General features: G+C 38.8%; 1 protein-coding gene across 1 annotated transcript in view; it reads left to right on the top strand.

The window, feature by feature from the left end:
* The window catches only part of LOC128703269 (L-fucose kinase), a gene marked incomplete at its 5' end in the record, with an annotated part of 57,347 nt that overhangs the window by 13,392 nt on the left and 24,341 nt on the right, over positions 1–19,614 (top strand). The window contains one exon of the mRNA XM_070099962.1: positions 2,957–3,166. Coding sequence (XP_069956063.1) covers positions 2,957–3,166 — 210 coding nt within the window. The remainder of the gene's footprint in view (positions 1–2,956; positions 3,167–19,614) is intronic.

Raw genomic sequence — 19,614 nt, 5'->3', positions numbered from 1 at the left:
ATATCAAAATGGATTTTTTAACATCTAAATAATTTTTTTTTTATGGAACTGTGGAAGGATTTAAGCAGAATATAAATCAGAAAAATAAACTGAAAAAAAAAAATCAGTTTTGTTTTCTTTTAGATTTAACGAGAGACTTTCTAATTTTTTTTCAGGATATTCTCAGCAACATTTTTGTTTGCTTTCTCACAAATTTTTGTTTATTACTTGAGAACATTTTATTCAATCAGTTTCAAGTTTTCAACAATTGTGTAATGTATCGTGGGCAAGATTATACAAATAAATACAAATTAAAATTTATATCCTTTCTGCAGTATACAGGTAGTGTAGTTTACATGTAATATAATATTGTTAGGCACCAAAGAAAGCCACAATTATGCAGTTTTTTGGGGCAGACTAATACTAATGCTTAAAGACTACTAAAGAACTAGACATGGATTATTAAGAGGAGTTTTTAAATGTACAACAAGAGAGGTAGCTGAATGAACAATAGTACAATTTTAGATAATGCATTGATACTTCAAATTCTATTTTTTTTTTCTTTTTATGGTATACAAAGTGTGATTTACATGAAATAAAATATTGTTAAGTACAATGAAAGCCATTAACATGTCTGAGCATTTCAGGTAGACCAATACTAACGTTGACACACTACTTAAAACTAGACATAGGTTATGGAATGGTAAATTTTAATTATTCATTATTTTACATTATTACAAAAGAGAGGTAGCCAAAAATTTTATAGTAAGACTTACAGTTGATAAGTAACAAAAAAACAAATGAAAGTATTACAATTAGTACAATTTACACTACAGCCTGTCCTCACTTAACGACTGAGTACCTTACCTAAGACCATATCAGTAAAAGAATTCATCGCTAAACAAGAAGCATACTCTAATGGTAGTGGGTTTGTGTCACCCATCTTTGATATTGTTTTAATGTCGCCTTTGCACCATTTATAAGAACCTAAGAAAGAAGGAACACTGCAGTAGGCCTACTGGCCCATGCGAGGCAGGTCCAATTCTCCCACCGGCTTAAGCCAATCCCTTGACCTAGTCAGGTCAGTCACATTCACTTAAGGAAGGAGCACAGCATCCAGCCTAGTAACACAAGCTAGTCAGGTCCAACTCACACCCACCCACACCCACTCATGTATATATCCAACCTATTTTTAAAACTACACAATGTCTTAGCTTCTATGACAGTACTCGTAAGTTTGTTCCACTCATCCACAACTCTATTACCAAACCAGTGCTTTCCCATATACTTCCTGAATCTGAATTTTTCCAATTTAGAACCATTGCTGTGAGTCCTGTCTATGCTAGATATTTTTAGCACGCTATTTACATCCCCTATATTAATTCCTGTTTTACACCTCAATCATATCCCCCCTAATTCTACACCTTTCTAGAAAGTGCAGATTCAGGGCCATCAGTCTATCCTCATAGGGAAAATTTCTGGTACATGGGATCAACTTTGTCATCCTCCTTTATACGTTTTCCAGTGCATTTATATCCATTCTGTAATACAGTGACCAAACTGCACAGCATAATCTAAATGAGGCCTAACCAAAGATATATAGAGTTGAAGAACAGCCTGTAGCCAGACAGATTCTGTGTCTGATATTTCTAATCTTACATCTTGTCTAACACAACAGTTTAAATTATCTCTGACATACATCGCCACTCCACCACCCTTCCTGTTGACCCTGTCTGTGTTGAATAGTTTATAACCCTGTATGTTGCATTCAGAAGGCATTTTTCTATCTTTCAAGTTGAACCAGGTTTCTGTTATAGCAATAATATATATATTACCTGCACTTGCAAGTAATCTTAGCTCATCTGTTTTATTTCTTAGACTCCTACTATTTTTATAGTAGACCTTAGGGGAGCTAGTCACTCATTGCCCTCTACTATCTCTTTGTTTGTTGAGCAATTGCTTTGCCTTTACTAGCAGCTGCATTTTGAATATTGTCTTTTAAACATATTCCTGGGGTATCCTGATAATATCTGCTGTTTTCAACCATAATGCTGCAGCCTGATTGTTTTCCACAAACACCCATACCTCTATAATCTTTCTTTCAACACACCAGCCATATCCCACCAAGGCGGGGTGGCCCAAAAGGAAAAACGAAAGTTTCTCCTTTTACATTTAGTAATATATACAGGAGAAGAGGTTACTAGCCCCTTGCTCCCAGCATTTTAGTTGCCTCCTACAACACGCATGGCTTACGGCTGGCCAGCCAGCCGGCCCGACGGCCTGACAATGTTGACAGTGCCAGTTCTGGTTAATTTGTTCAGACATTTGGTGTCTTACTGTACAGTAAATAACTGAATTCTTGTTTTTTGTTTAACACACTGGGCATCTTCCACTGAGCTAGGGTGACCTGAAAAAGAAGAAACACTTTCACCATCAACCAGTTAATCACGGGCTTGCCAGGATTGTGCTGACATCACACTGTAACATCCCCACCCCTTCTTCAGGACTCTAGTCCAGCTAATTGGTTTCCCTGATTCATTTTATAAATTTTATCTTACTGACACTCCAACATCACTCCTAATACACTTTCACAAGCCTTTTGAATGTCCAAGCCTCTTGCACATACAAAACTTTCTTTGCCCCCTCTAACTTTTCCCAGGATAATTCCTACCCATCCTTCTCTCCACCCAAGATTATTCAGCCTTCTAATCATCCTATTTTTTCTCTAGCCTCTTATCCTCTCTAAATGTCCAAACTTCCTCAACAGCCCTTCCTCTGCAATTGATATAAATTCCTACAGCTTCCTGTATAATAATAAATTTAGATTACATAAACAGTGCATATTTATACTGTTTATCTACTCAGTATCTTGTCTTCACAATATATCTTAACATTGCTTATGTAGATTTATTCGCATTTCAGGGTTACGCGTTTTGTAAAGTGTCTGTGCTAATTCAGTGCTGTGCAATATTTTCAGGTACGTCTTGCAAGAAATCTGCTGCAGAATGTCATTCGCAACTGGTATGCTGGTGACCCAACCATAACATCATGTTTCTCGCAGCTTCGAGAGTTAGCCTTGCGTGCTGCTGGAGCCATGCTACATAATGACCTTGAGATGCTGGGTTCCTATATTAATGATTATTGGAGCTTAAAGAAAATGGTTGCTTCTGGGTGTGAACCAACCATGGTAAGGGTTTTCGTTCCCCACCGTTTATAATATGGAAAACCTTAAATTTAAGAAACCTTGATTTAAAGGACTTTGGAAAAATTGGGTAAAATCCACTAGGTCATTGATTTGGAAACATCAAAGTCTATTAGTTACAAATAGTTGGCACACAAGAAATATAAAACAATAGATGTGCTAAAACTAACTGCAAGTACAGGAGGGCCCACTTTATGGCATTTCGCTTTACAGAGTTTCACTAATACTGACATTTCAAATTATGACCAAAACTCATACAGCTCCCCCCCCCCCTCCACCTGACTCGCTAATATGGTCACCATGCTCCACTCTGTTTACATCCTCCATGAGCTCCGCATTTCTCCATTCTATTCTATTCTATTATCACACTGGCCGATTCCCACCAAGGCAGGGTGGCCCGAAAAAGAAAAACTTTCACCATCATTCACTCCATCACTGTCTTGCCAGAAGGGTGCTTTACACTACAGTTTTTAAACTGCAACATTAACACCCCTCCTTCAGAGTGCAGGCACTGTACTTCCCATCTCCAGGACTCAAGTCCGGCCTGCCGGTTTCCCTGAATCCCTTCATAAATGTTACTTTGCTCACACTCCAACAGCACGTCAAGTATTAAAAACCATTTGTCTCCATTCACTCCTATCAAACACGCTCACGCATGCCTGCTGGAAGTCCAAGCCCCTCGCACACAAAACCTCCTTTACCCCCTCCCTCCAACCCTTCCTAGGCCGACCCCTACCCCGCCTTCCTTCCACTACAGACTGATACACTCTTGAAGTCATTCTGTTTCGCTCCATTCTCTCTACATGTCCAAACCACCTCAACAACCCTTCCTCAGCCCTCTGGACAACAGTTTTGGTAATCCCGCACCTCCTCCTAACTTCCAAACTACGAATTCTCTGCATTATATTCACACCACACATTGCCCTCAGACATGACATCTCCACTGCCTCCAGCCTTCTCCTCGCTGCAACATTCATCACCCACGCTTCACACCCATATAAGAGCGTTGGTAAAACTATACTCTCATACATTCCCCTCTTTGCCTCCAAGGACAAAGTTCTTTGTCTCCACAGACTCCTAAGCGCACCACTCACTCTTTTTCCCTCATCAATTCTATGATTCACCTCATCTTTCATAGACCCATCCACTGACACGTCCACTCCCAAATATCTGAATACGTTCACCTCCTCCATACTCTCTCCCTCCAATCTGATATTCAATCTTTCATCACCTAATCTTTTTGTTATCCTCATAACCTTACTCTTTCCTGTATTCACCTTTAATTTTCTTCTTTTGCACACCCTACCAAATTCATCCACCAATCTCTGCAGCTTCTCTTCAGAATCTCCCAAGAGCACAGTGTCATCAGCAAAGAGCAGCTGTGACAACTCCCACTTTGTGTGTGATTCTTTATCTTTTAACTCCACGCCTCTTGCCAAGACCCTCGCATTTACTTCTCTTACAACCCCATCTATAAATATATTAAACAACCACGGTGACATCACACATCCTTGTCTAAGGCCTACTTTTACTGGGAAAAAATTTCCCTCTTTCCTACATACTCTAACTTGAGCCTCACTATCCTCGTAAAAACTCTTCACTGCTTTCAGTAACCTACCTCCTACACCATACACTTGCAACATCTGCCACATTGCCCCCCTATCCACCCTGTCATACGCCTTTTCCAAATCCATAAATGCCACAAAGACCTCTTTAGCCTTATCTAAATACTGTTCACTTATATGTTTCACTGTAAACACCTGGTCCACACACCCCCTACCTTTCCTAAAGCCTCCTTGTTCATCTGCTATCCTATTCTCCGTCTTACTCTTAATTCTTTCAATTATAACTCTACCATACACTTTACCAGGTACACTCAACAGACTTATCCCCCTATAATTTTTGCACTCTCTTTTATCCCCTTTGCCTTTATACAAAGGAACTATGCATGCTCTCTGCCAATCCCTAGGTACCTTACCCTCTTCCATACATTTATTAAATAATTGCACCAACCACTCCAAAACTATATCCCCACCTGCTTTTAACATTTCTATCTTTATCCCATCAATCCCAGCTGCCTTACCCCCTTTCATTTTACCTACTGCCTCACGAACTTCCCCCACACTCACAACTGGCTCTTCCTCACTCCTACAAGATGTTATTCCTCCTTGCCCTATACACGAAATCACAGCTTCCCTATCTTCATCAACATTTAACAATTCCTCAAAATATTCCCTCCATCTTCCCAATACCTCTAACTCTCCATTTAATAACTCTCCTCTCCTATTTTTAACTGACAAATCCATTTGTTCTCTAGGCTTTCTTAACTTGTTAATCTCACTCCAAAACTTTTTCTTATTTTCAACAAAATTTGTTGATAACATCTCACCCACTCTCTCATTTGCTCTCTTTTTACATTGCTTCACCACTCTCTTAACCTCTCTCTTTTTCTCCATATACTCTTCCCTCCTTGCATCACTTCTACTTTGTAAAAACTTCTCATATGCTAACTTTTTCTCCCTTACTACTCTCTTTACATCATCATTCCACCAATCACTCCTCTTCCCTCCTGCACCCACTTTCCTGTAACCACAAACTTCTGCTGAACACTCTAACACTACATTTTTAAACCTACCCCATACCTCTTCGACCCCATTGCCTATGCTCTCATTAGCCCATCTATCCTCCAATAGCTGTTTATATCTTACCCTAACTGCCTCCTCTTTTAGTTTATAAACCTTCACCTCTCTCTTCCCTGATGCTTCTATTCTCCTTGTATCCCATCTACCTTTTACTCTCAGTGTAGCTACAACTAGAAAGTGATCTGATATATCTGTGGCCCCTCTATAAACATGTACATCCTGAAGTCTACTCAACAGTCTTTTATCTACCAATACATAATCCAACAAACTACTGTCATTTCGCCCTACATCATATCGTGTATACTTATTTATCCTCTTTTTCTTAAAATATGTATTACCTATAACTAAACCCCTTTCTATACAAAGTTCAATCAAAGGGCTCCCATTATCATTTACACCTGGCACCCCAAACTTACCTACCACACCCTCTCTAAAAGTTTCTCCTACTTTAGCATTCAGGTCCCCTACCACAATTACTCTCTCACTTGGTTCAAAGGCTCCTATACATTCACTTAACATCTCCCAAAATCTCTCTCTCTCCTCTGCATTCCTCTCTTCTCCAGGTGCATACACGCTTATTATGACCCACTTCTCGCATCCAACCTTTACTTTAATCCACATAATTCTTGAATTTACACATTCATATTCTCTTTTCTCCTTCCATAACTGATCATTTAACATTACTGCTACCCCTTCCTTTGCTCTAACTCTCTCAGATACTCCAGATTTAATCCCATTTATTTCCCCCCACTGAAACTCTCCTACCCCCTTCAGCTTTGTTTCGCTTAGAGCCAGGACATCCAACTTCTTTTCATTCATAACATCAGCAATCATCTGTTTCTTGTCATCCGCACTACATCCACGCACATTTAAGCATCCCAGTTTTATAAAGTTTTTCTTCTTCTCTTTTTTAGTAAATGTATACAGGAGAAGGGGTTACTAGCCCATTGCTCCCGGCATTTTAGTCGCCTCATACGACACGCATGGCTTACGGAGGAAAGATTCTTTTCCACTTCCCCATGGACAATAGAAGAAATAAAAAAGAACAAGAGCTATTTAGAAAAAGGAGAAAAACCTAGATGTATGTATATATATATATGCATGTGCATGTCTGTGAAGTGTGACCAAAGTGTAAGTAGGAGTAGCAAGATTTCCCTGTTATCTAGCGTGTTTATGAGACAGAAAAAGAAACCAGCAATCCTACCATCATGCAAAACAGTTACAGGTTTTTGTTTCACAGTCATCTGGCAGGACGGTAGTACTTCCCTGGGTGGTTGCTGTCTACCAACCTACTACCTACCAATATGTTCACTTATGTTCACTTATTGTAAACTTGTTATCTGGCATTTATACGCATTTGTAAGTGGAAAAAAGGGCATTCCACTTTACAGCAATTTCTGATGTATAGCAGTAGCCTGGAACCTAACCCACCACAGAAGTGGGGCCCTACTGTATACAGTGGACCCCCGCATAACGATCACCTCCGAATGCAACCAATTATGTAAGTGTATTTATGTAAGTGCGTTTGTACATGTATGTTTGGGGGTCTGAAATGGACTAATCTACTTCACAATATTCCTTATGGGAACAAATTCGGTGAGTACTGGCACCTGAACATACTTCTGGATTGAAAAAATATCGTTAACCGGGGGTCCACTGTATTATATACATATGCCATTTACTAAGATATTGTTCCATCATTGTTCTAACCACATCACCCGAGATACCCAATAAGTTCCTGGTATCTTTCAATATATTTATAATATAATAGAGAATAAATAAGTATACAAAGTATGATGTAGGGCGAAATGACAGCACTGTAGTGTGTTTGGCTATGTATTAGTTGGTAAAAGTCTGTTGAGTAGACTTCAGCATGTACATGTTTATAGAGAGGCCTCAGGTAATATCAGAGCACTTTTTAGTTGTAGGTAGAGTGAGCGTAAAAGGTAGCTGGGATACAAGGAAAATAGAAGCAGCAAGTAAGAGAGAGGTGAAGGTTTATAAACTAAAGGAGGAGGTAGTTAGGGTATTGGAGGATAGATGGACTAGTGAGAGTATAGGCAATGGGGGTCGAAGACCTCTGGGGTAGGTTTAAGAATGTTGTTTTAGAGTGTTCAGCAGAAGTTTGAGGTTACAGGAAAGTGGGTGTGGGAGGGAAGAAGAGCGATTGGTGGAATGATGATGTAAAGAGTGTAGTAAGGGAGAAAAAGTTAGCATGTGAGAGGTTTTTACAAAGTAGAAGTGATGCAAGGAGGGAGGAGTATGTGGAGAGAAAAAGAGAGGTTTAAGGGAGTGGTGAAGCAATGTACATGAAAAGAGCAAATGAGAGAATGGGTGAGATGATATCAACAAATTTTGTTGAAAATAAGAAAAAGTTTTAAAGATTAATAAGCTGAGGAAGCCTAGGGAATGAATGAGTTTGATAGTTAAAAATAGGAGAGGAGAGTTAGTAAGTGGAGAGGTAGAGGTATCAGGAAGATGGAGGGAATATTTTGAGGAATTGTTAAATGTTGATGAACATAGGGAAGCTGTGATTTCATGTATAGGGCAAGGAGGAATAACATCTTGTAGGATTGAGGAAGAGCCAGTTGTGAGTGTGGGGGAAGTTTATGAGGCAGTGGGTAGAATGAAAGGGGGTAAGGCAGCTGGAATTGATTGGATAAAGATAGAAATGTTAAAAGCAGGTGGGGATATAGCTTTGGAGTGTTGGTGCTTTTATTTAATAAATGTATGGAAGATGGTAAGGTACCTAGGGATTGGCAGAGAGCATTCATAGTTCCTTTGTATAAAGGCAAAGGGGAAAGGAGAGAGAGTGCAAAAATTATAGGCGAATAAGTCTGTTGAGCAAAGTGTATGGTAGTTATTATTGAAAGAATTAAGAGTAAGATGGAGATTGGGATAGCAGATGAACAAGGAGGCTTTAGGAAAGGTAGGGCATGTGTAGACCAAGTGTTTAAAGTGAAACATGTAGGTATGTAGGTGAACAGTATTTAGATAAGGGTAAAGAGGTTTTTATGGCATTTTTGGATTTGGAAAAGGCTTATGACAGGGTGGATAGGGTAGCAATATGGCAGATATTGCAATTGTATGGAATAGGATGTAGGGTATTGAAATCAGTGAAGAGTTTTTACAAGGATAGTGAAGCTCGGATAGGTAGTAGGTTGGAGGATAGTAACCTCCCAGGGAGGTACTACCGTCCTGCCAAGTGAGTGTAAAACAGAAGCCTGTAATTGTTTTACATGATTTATTTATTTATTTATTTAAAAATTTGAGCACACATACAGAGGTACAAAAAATACAGATAAGAGCAGCATGCCAAAGCCACTTATACTATGCATAGCATTACGGGCTGGCTTAAAATTAACTTAAGATTAACTAAGCAATGATGAAATCAGTGATAAAACTTTAATGTAAACAGATTACTATAAAGCACAAGTGAGTATTACAAAGACAGGTCATATGGTTGTATGCATTGTTGTACATTCAGTAGAATGGAGTATTCTGTTAGGTAGTGTATTTAAAAAATAATAAAGTTAGATTGGGTTTTAGGTTTAACATTTATGTGATATAATTGTGAGAAACATTTAAGATATACAATTTATAAGGTTCAGTTATTCAGTATTTATTTGGTTTTGGGTGAGTAAGTGATCTTTGAGAAGAGACTTGAATTTATAAACAGGTAGTGTTTCTTTTATATTTACAGGTAATGAATTCCAGATTTTAGGGCCTTTTATGTGCATTGAGTTTTTGCATAGTGTGAGATGGACACGAGGAACATCAAAGAGTGATCTGTGCCTTGTGTTATGGTCATGTGTTCTGTTGAGGTTGGCAAGGAGATGTTTGAGGGGAGGGTTAATATCAGAGTTAAGTGTTCTATGTATGTAATAGGTGCAGTAATAAGTATGGATGTTTTGTATGGTGAGTAGGTTTAGTGTATTGAATATTGGTGGAGTGTGCTGCCTATAGTGAGAATTTGTTATCATTCTAACTGCAGCCTTTTGTTGGGTAATTAGTGGTCTGAGATGGTTACTTGTTGTTGAGCCCCATGCACAAATTCCATAGGTGAGATAGGGGTAAATAAGAGAGTGATATAGGGCCAGGAGGGCTGACTGTGGAGCATAGTACCGTATCTTCGATAGTATGCCTACAGTCTTGGAAATTTTCTTAGAAATTTGTTGTATATGTGTATGAAATTTGAGTCTATTATCAAGGTGGATTCCTAAGAATTTTCCCTCTGTTAGCTTTGTGATAGGTGATCCGTTTGTCATTATGTTAAGAGGGACATCTGTAGCTCTGTTACCAAACTGAATGAAGTAGGTTTTGTCAATGTTTAGTATAAGTTTGTTAGTCCTCATCCAGGCAGATATTTTCTGTAATTCGGTATTTACAGTATTGGCTAGCGTGACTGGGCTCGGGTGGGAGAAGACGTATGATTGTGTGATTGCTGGTGTCTTTTTTCTGTCTCATCAACATGCCAGATTTCAGGTATGCCTTGCTACTTCTATTTACACTACATTTGCATTTACAAACATATATATACACATTCCTTTGAGTTTTCTTCTATTTTCTTAACCCTTTCAGGGTCGACAGGCCCTCTCAGAGACTTGTTCTCAGGGTCGGCCAAATTTAAAAAAAAAAATTATTTTTTCTTGTGAAAAAATAGAGAATCTTTTCCCGATCATAATGACACCAAAAGTATGAAATTTGATGGAAAACTTACGGAATTATGCTCTCACGAAGTTAGCGGTCTCGACAATGTTTAAGCATCGGCGATTTTGCTCAATTTGAGCCCTATTTTTGGCCAATTCCAGTGTATTTGTCGACAAAAATCATAACTATTTCACTAGAACTCCATTTCTTCTATCGAATGAGTACAAGAAACCACCCAGTTACTGATTTCAACTATCCAATACAGTGGTTAGAATTTAGCAATTTTGCCAATTTCACACAAATTTCAAAAGATGCCAATTTCCGAATAGGGTCCAGAATAAACAAGAAAGACATTCCTGGCACTAAAATAACATTTTCTCTGTTCATTAGTCACATCCCCATGCCCCTCTTACATTCTTTTGCTTTCCACTTTGAATTTTTATTCTCACAAAAAAATAGAAGATTTACTGTTATGCAGACTACTGCATTGGTGTAGAAATGGTATAAATATTATCAGCACACTTGTGAAAGAATATTAGACTCACCAGTTGACGTGTATTGGACGCATAACATGATTTGTTTATTTTTGAACTTTGATAAAAATCGAACATTTCTGCTACTTTGAGTGCAATTTCAAGGTAGTTTTCTTTGTAAAACCAGTCAAAATCATCTCAATTTCTGTAATATGTCTTCCATTCTATAAAATGAGACCAGGAAAACTAGAATACAACAACAAATACCATACGAAAATACAGTGCAAAGTCGCTGTTTTAATCCAAAAACACGGTCAAAGTTTTTTTTTCTCATTATGCACTGTGTGCTGCAGGATTTTTTTATACCACATACACTGACCACATAGACCCATTCTTTCATATGTAGGCCTACCAGCTTTCTCTCACTAGATTTGAGGGCGCTAGAATTTAGGCGTACTAGTACGTCAAAAACCCTGGTGTGTAATCCGTACTAGTACGGCCGAAACCCTGAAAGGGTTAATAGTTCTTGTTCTTGTTTATTTCCTATCTCCATGGGGAAGTAGAACAGAATTCTTCCTCCTTAAGCCATGCGTGTCGTAAGAGGTGACTAAAATGCTGGGAGCAAGGGACAAGTAACCCTTTCTCCTGTATACATTACTACAATTAACCCATAAACGGTCCAAATGTATATATACATTCACTACCCCAGTGCCCCGAATATTTTGAAAAATAAAAAATTTTTTTTTTTTATTTATAGAAAAAAAGAGCACATTTTTCTAAGTGTTATAGGATAAAAAAAATTTTTTTAGGGTCAGTACTTACCGAGATATGAGGCCGCGAAGTTGGCACTTGGTGATCACCTGATGGCAACATGGAGTGCTGCTGCTTGCAGAAACTCTGCATATTTACCATTTTTTCCATTTTTTTTTTTACTTGGTTTTTATGATATGACTTGTATGTTTTACAGTAATTTTTTTATTTCAATGTTAATTGTTGCTTATACACCAATAATATATACAAAATTATTATCATATTGTCACAGACACTCATGTACACACTGACAGGTGATTTTGCATACCTGGCTGAATCACACATTATTATCTACAACTATATACAAGTATCTAGGTAGTAGGTTTGTAGACAGCAACCGCCCATAGAGGTACTATCGTCCTGCCAAGTAATTGCAAAACGAAAGCCTGTAATTGTTTTACATGATGGTAGGATTGCTGGTGTTTTTTTCTGTCTCATAAACATACAAGATTTCAGGTACATCTTGCTACTTCTACTTACACTTAGGTCACACTACACATACGTACAAGCATATATATACACACCCCTCTGGGTTTTCTGCTATTTTCTTTCTAGTTCTTGTTTATTTCCTCTTATCTCCATGTTGAAGTGGAACAGAATTCTTCCTCCGTAAGCCATGCATGTTGTAAGAAGCGACTAAAATGCCGGAGCAAGGGGCTAGTAACCCTTTCTCCTGTATAAATTACTAAATTTGAAAAGAGAAACTTTTTTCTTTTTGAGCCACCCTGCCTCGGTGGGATACGGCTGGTTTGTTGAAAGAAAGAAGAATATACAAGTATTTACATGTCCCACTTATGTTTCTAGAACTCCACAACTGTATGATACTCCATGAAGCATGGATTCGACAGAGTGCCACCCCACACTGGTTACAAATGTATCGTGTATCGTTCCGCTGTTGGGGTCGTTTTGTGGTGGTAGCACACACAACACACTTTTTCTGGGCATGCTTTTTCTTTGGGGTAGGTGGTATTGGTACCAAGTAGTGACAGTTAGGGATGATTCGGTCTGGCACTTCCCCCACTGGCTATGGTTGTGGTTGGGGGACAGGTTGTGGTGTGACAGGTCGCTGTTGAGGGGCAGGTACAGGTGTGGTACCATACGTTTTTGCTATCTGTTTTACGACATTCAGGGAGAATTCTGCAAAACGTTGTTGTTTTCCAGTCTTTATTTCATACATGTTGAATGCATTGAGCACTGCAATGTCTACAAGGTGAAAAAACAGTTTTATATACCACTTGCGACTCCTACGCACACAGTCAACGAACCCTATCATCATGTCACACTTGTCAATGAGTTGCATATTGTTTGTAAAGTCGACAACAGCAGCAGGCTTGACAATACGTTCATTTGTCTCCCTGTTCACTTTGTCTGTTTGTACCATCTCGTTTCTGTGGATGGTTGACAGCAATGTCACGTCCCGTTTGTCTTGCCACGTCAGTGCCATGATGTCATTGGCATGAAATGCTTGCACTGCACCTTCAGTACTGCCTCCACTGAACCTTGGCATATGTTTTCTATTCCTTCTCACTGTTCCACATATATCAGTATTGTTCACACGTAGGAAATCAGCGAGCATAGGGCTGGCATACCAGTTGTCTGTGTACAATGTATGGACCTTGCCAAGGTATGGTTCCATCATTTTTCGAATAACATCACCAGAAATGCCCAACATGCACCTGGTATTGTCGAGTGTGTTTTTCCCGGTATATACAGTCACATCCAACACAAGACGACTCTCACAGTCACACATAACAAAAAGTTTTATACCAAAGCGATGATGCTTGCTCGGTATACAGTGGTCCCTTGCTTTTCGTAGTTCTCGGCAGTCGTAAATTTCGCCAATCATAGGGGTATTTTCGTATAAACATGGACTCGCTTTTCATAGGTTGACTCGAGAATAGTAGTTCGTCTGGGACGCGTACGCACGGTGTGAGCCGGGGAGGCCTCCCTACCCAGCCAGTCTGGCATTGTTTACCAGTGAGTGAAGGTCCCCTCAAGTGCTCCTACGAAATATTTCATAATATTCCACTCATTTTAGTGCTTGCAAGTACTAAATAAGCTACCATGGCTCCAAAGAAAGCTCCTAGTGCCAAGCCTGTGGTAAAGAAGGTGAGAAATATGTACAGTGACAAAGTCTTGGGCCATTTTAGGGAAGTGTTAAAGAGACGCCAGAAACAGAGCTCTCTCCACAGTTACTTTGCGAGACAGGACTAGAGTGACTCTCAAGGTGGTCCTAGTGGCATTAAGAAACAGAGAAGAGAAGCAACCCCAGAGAAGCAATTGGTACCTGAGGTGTTGCTGGAAGGGGATTCCCCTTCCAAACTGTAAACAATCCAATCTCTCTCCTCCTCCAGTCTCCCATACAGTAAGAAGAATCTCCAAAAAAGGTAAGTGTTATGCTGTTAATGTTTCATTCATCATTTCCCATTGTATTGTTTATGTATTATATGTATATTTCATGTAAAAAATTTTTTTGTTTTAATACTTCTGGGTGTCAGGAACTGATTAATTGTATTTACATTATTTCTTATGGGGAAAATTGATTCGCAAATCGTAAATTTCGTTTATAGTAGCTCCTCCAGGAACAGATTAATTACGAAAAACGAGGGACCACTGTATATTGTTTGAATGACAAGCGTCCCTTGAAAAGAATCAAGGACTCATCAACAACAATGTTCTTGAAGGGATAAAAGTAGGCACTGAATTTCTGCTTCATGTAGATAAACACTTCCCGGATTTTGTATAGAAGGTCATTTCTGTTGGGCCTATTCCTGTCTGAGAAGTGTAACATTCGTAGCAACAGAATGAATCTGTTGCAGGGAAGGAGGTCACGGAAGACAGGAGTACTGATAAAGTAGTCTGTGGTCCTCTCCAAGATACGATACTACGTGCCGCAAAATGCCCTTTTCACACTATACCACTCACTTATTTATCCATACCTCACCTATGCTATTTGTGCTTGGGGATCAACTGCAGCAACACACCTAAAGCCAATAATAACCCAACAAAAAGCTGCAGTAAGAATAATCACCAAATCCCATCCCTGGCAACACCCCCCCCCCCCCCACTCTTCATAGACCTAAACTTACTCCCTGTTCAGTACATCCACACTTACTACTGTGCAATCTACATCTACAGGGCCCTAAACTCTAATATCAACCTTGACCTAAAACGCTTTCTTGATAGCTGTGACAGAACCCACAGGCATAACACCAGACACAAACATCTCTACGACATTCCCCATGTCCGACTAAACCTTTACAAAAATTCAATGTATGTCAAAGGCCCTAAAATCTGGAATACCCTACCTGAGAACTCTAGAACTGCAGACACATTCATCATCTTCAAAACTACCATTAGAAAACATCTTATCTCCCTGATACACCCCGTCAACTAACTACACGAATACCACCTGGTGGTTCACACTTACACTCACTCACTTATTTGACCATAAACAGAAATATTAATCTCAATCTTAAAATAATGAATCCTGTGATACTCCAATACTGAAACTATGTACTGTGCCAAAACAAAAGCATTCACATTGCTAAACTCACAAACTAGTATTTAGTCATTTAGCCATAATACCAACTTACCTCATAATTTGTAATATTTTACAATTAAGAATAAAACTAAGTCTGCCCGAAATGCCTAGCCATGCTAAGCGTTCTAGTGGTACACTCTGTAATCACTATTTTACAACATGTAAACCACACAATAACCAAATTTCTGTAAACTCAGCATTGTAATCCTTATAGAGAATAAACTTTGAATTTGAATTTGAATTTGAATTTGAATTAGTTACGTACAGGAGGGCCTCGCTTTATGGCGTTTCACTTTACGGCGTTCCGCTAATACGGTCATTTCAAATTATGACCAAAACTCGCTATACGGCTCCCCCCAGCTGACTTTCTAATACGGTCACCGCGCCCCACCCTGTTTGTTTACATTCTTCGTGAGCTCAGTAAGCACTAAGTCTCTCCATTTTGTCTGGAAACTCCAAAATTTCAAATGTTTTTAAAAGTTATTTCATATTTTATATATACTCTGATAATTATACTTATGTATACCTGTATTTAAATAAACTTACATACTGTGCTGGCATGCAGGTACACATTAAAATCAGTAAGTGTCTTATGTCTCCAGACGTCATATTAGTAATGATTATAATATCATCGAGTCTCATTTAAATGTCGTATATTACGTTAAATACACATTTTCATTAATCCATCTATGATATTTTTTCAAAATTATATAATAAACACGATACATAACATAAAAAGATGATAAATACACCCCACAATAGAATAAATAAACATAAATATGAGATGTGATAGCAGACGACTTGCACAAGTGACGCTATATTAGAAATGATAATAATAATAATAATAATCACCGAGTCTCATTAAATGTTGTATATTACATTAATATACACATTTTCATTAATCCATCCATTATATTTTTTCAAAATTATATAATAAACACGATACATAACATAAAAAGATGATAAATACACCCCACAATAGAATAAATAAACATAAATATGAGATGTGGTAGCCAGATAACTTGTACAAGTGATGCTAAGAATAACATTTTCTCTAATCTAACATACGAGAAAATGTGTTACTGGGGGTAACTGTAGAAAATTATTCCTTTCGTATGTATGTAAGTAAGTTTATTGAGGTATACACAAATACAGTTACATAGATTATCATACATAACAACATATGTGTAGAGAACCTAGGATAACCCAAAAAAGTCAGAGTGACTTATTTCCATTGCCTTCACTCAGAGCATCATTTCTTCTCAAAATGATGTTACATGAGAATGGGAGTGTTCTTCTTTATTTATTCTACCGTATCAATGTAGAGACAACCTATACACAATGTAATATTGTACACAAACCAGACGTGTACACTTTGTTTACAAAGCTTACCTTCGCCTGGTTTGTTTACATAACTCTGCGCCTGTACTCTCTCATGCACTCATTCTTTCTCTCTCTCATTTATTCGTTTTATGTCATTTACTTACTCCTGACCCTACATTAAGACTACAAATATTTTAAGGTAAGTAATGAGTGAACTGTATATACATTTTATCGCTCTGAGATGCTTAAATGTAATAGAATATTATGTGTAGGTGGGTTGGCCTGGTATGGTAGCCTGGCTGACTACCATACATACCACACTTGATTTTTTACAATAAATACTACTCATCTCACCCTATATTTTAAGGTAAGTAATGAGTGAACTGTATATACATTTTATCGCTCTGGGATGCTTAAATATCATAGAATTGTATGTGTGGGTGGGGTGGCCTGGTATGGTAGCCTGGCTGACTTCCATACATACCACACTTGATTTCTTACAATAAATACTACTTGTCTCACCCTAGATTAAGACTATAAATATTTTAAGGTAAGTAATGAGTGCACTATGTGTGTATTGTACTTTTTTATTGTTTTTTTGATGCCTGGTTCTATTGCTAACTTAATATATGTTAGTGTAAACTTGTTATCTAGTGTTTGTATGCATTTATAAGTGGAAAAAAAGGGTGTTCCACTTTACGGCGGTTTCCGCTTTACGGCGGTAGCCTGGAACCTAACCAGCCATATAAGTGGGGCCCTCCTGTATATTGCTCTTATAGGTATGTGGCATAAGCATGGCAGTGGCAAGGAATAAATATATTTCATCCACTGTTGTATCTTTCCATCTGCGCAGCCATGACGATTCCCCAACCTCTGGTGTATTGTCCATGATATAGCGGTAATTGTTCATCTGGGTCACTATCAAGTTCATTATAGGCTCGTCAAAGTATAACTGGAAAAAGTCTAACTCTGTAGACTCATTCGTTATGGGACATTCTGGCAGGATGCCACTTCCACTCACATCAAAATCAAAAGGCTGTGGCACAAATATACTTTGTGTCCAGTTCCACTCTCGGTCACATGGTGCAGGGTGGACCTCTGGCATGGGGCGTAGGGGAGCAGGAGGGGGGACAGGAGTGGAGGCAGCACATGGTTGAGGGGATGCTGGGCGGTCCTTTGTCTGTTCACCCACTGCGCCATGTGGCCCAGGCACAGTGCCACCCACCACTATTTCCTCCATCCCCACATATTCACCTTCATGATCACTTTCACTATCAGTGGCAGGGGTTTTGGATTGTGACCTGCCATGACCCTTGCTGCGACTGCAAATGGCACACTGCCTGAACATAGGTAATGATGCCTAAAAGTACACTTCACTGGTGAATAATGATCACTGTCACTAGACGAATCCTCTAATGGCATAAAATCAATTTCATCGTCACTTATATCACTTTCACTATCACTAAAACACCGGGAAAATGATAGTTTCCTCTTGTGTAGTTGCCTATGTGTAACACTCGCCACTCCAGAGGTGCTTGGCCCAGGGTCTTGTGTGGCCACACTAGCCACCCCAGAAGTGTTTGGCCCAGGGTCTGGTGTGGCCACACAGGCCACCCCAGAAGTGCTTGGCCTAGGGTCTGGTGTGGCCATACTGGCCATCCCAGAGGTGATGGGCTGAGGGTCATCTGGGTTATCGTCTCTATTTTCACTATTTCCTTGATCATTAGTAGCCACATCTGTGTCAAATCCACGAAACACCTTCCATATCACTTTCCTCGAATAATAGAGTGCTAATACGATGAAGCATGAGTGAATCATGAGGATGTGCCATGATGTTGACCCAAGATGGAGCTGAATGTAACTAGTCCTACCATGCGGTACCCAGGCGTCCCAGATTTTTTTTGATACTGCACACACTGAGTGTGCACATCCATTGTCTCATGTCTACGCAACTCAGGCATATTGCGCCAATTTTGAAGGAATGAAAAATAAAGCGTAAATATACGTTTTGGGCAGTATCGGTAAAAACGTATATATATGTTTGGACCGTTTAGGGGTTAAAAAGACAAACTTATGTTTTTCTTTTTGGGTCACCCTGCTTCTGTGGGATGTGGCCAGTGCATTGAAAGAAGAAATGAGGCTCAGATTACAGTATGTAGGAGAGAGGGAGATTATTTCCCACTAAAAGTAGGCCTTAGACAAGGATGTGTGATGTCATCATGGTTGTTCAATATATTTATAGATGGGGTTGTAAGAGAAGTGAATGCACTGGTGTTGGCTAAAGGTGTGGGGTTAAAAGATAAACAATCTAACACAAAGTGGGAGATGTCACAGTTGCTCTTTGCTGATGACACTGCTTTTGGGAGATTCTGAAGAGAAGTTGCAGAGGTTGGTGGATAAGTTTGGTAGGGTATGTAAAAGTAGAAAATTAAAAGTGAATATAGAAAGAGTAAGGTGATGAGGATAAAAAATTAGGTGACGAAATATTGGATATCAGATTAGAGGGAGAGAGAGTATGGAGGAGGTGAATGTATTCAGATATTTAACCCTTAAACGGTCCAAATAGATCGACGTTCAAATCTGTAGTGCTCCAAAAGTAGATCTGTTTTTTTTACACATTTTCAAATGTAAAAAAAAAAAAAAGATGATGTACATTTTTTTACATACTTTCAAATGTTGACAAAACGTATATATACATTTCGACCATTTAAGGGTTAAGAGCAGACATGTCAGCAAATGGGTTTATAAAAGACATAGAGAATCATAGAATTGATGAGGGAAAAAAGGTGATTACAGCCTCTCCTCACTTAACAACGGAGTTCCATTCCTAAGACCACGTTGGTAAACGAATTCATCGCTAAGTAAGAAGCATACTATAATGGTAGTGGGTATGTGTCAGCCATCTTTGATATTATTTTAATGTCACCTTTGCACCATTTATAACATATCTGGTATATTGTTAAATATTTATACAGTAGTGTACTGTATATT

This window comes from Cherax quadricarinatus, chromosome 70 (assembly GCF_038502225.1).
Source record: "Cherax quadricarinatus isolate ZL_2023a chromosome 70, ASM3850222v1, whole genome shotgun sequence".
In the NCBI taxonomy this organism is placed as follows: Eukaryota; Metazoa; Arthropoda; class Malacostraca; order Decapoda; family Parastacidae; genus Cherax; species Cherax quadricarinatus.
The sequence above is the reverse complement of the archived record's forward strand: the minus strand, read 5'-3'. Positions and strand labels throughout refer to the sequence as shown.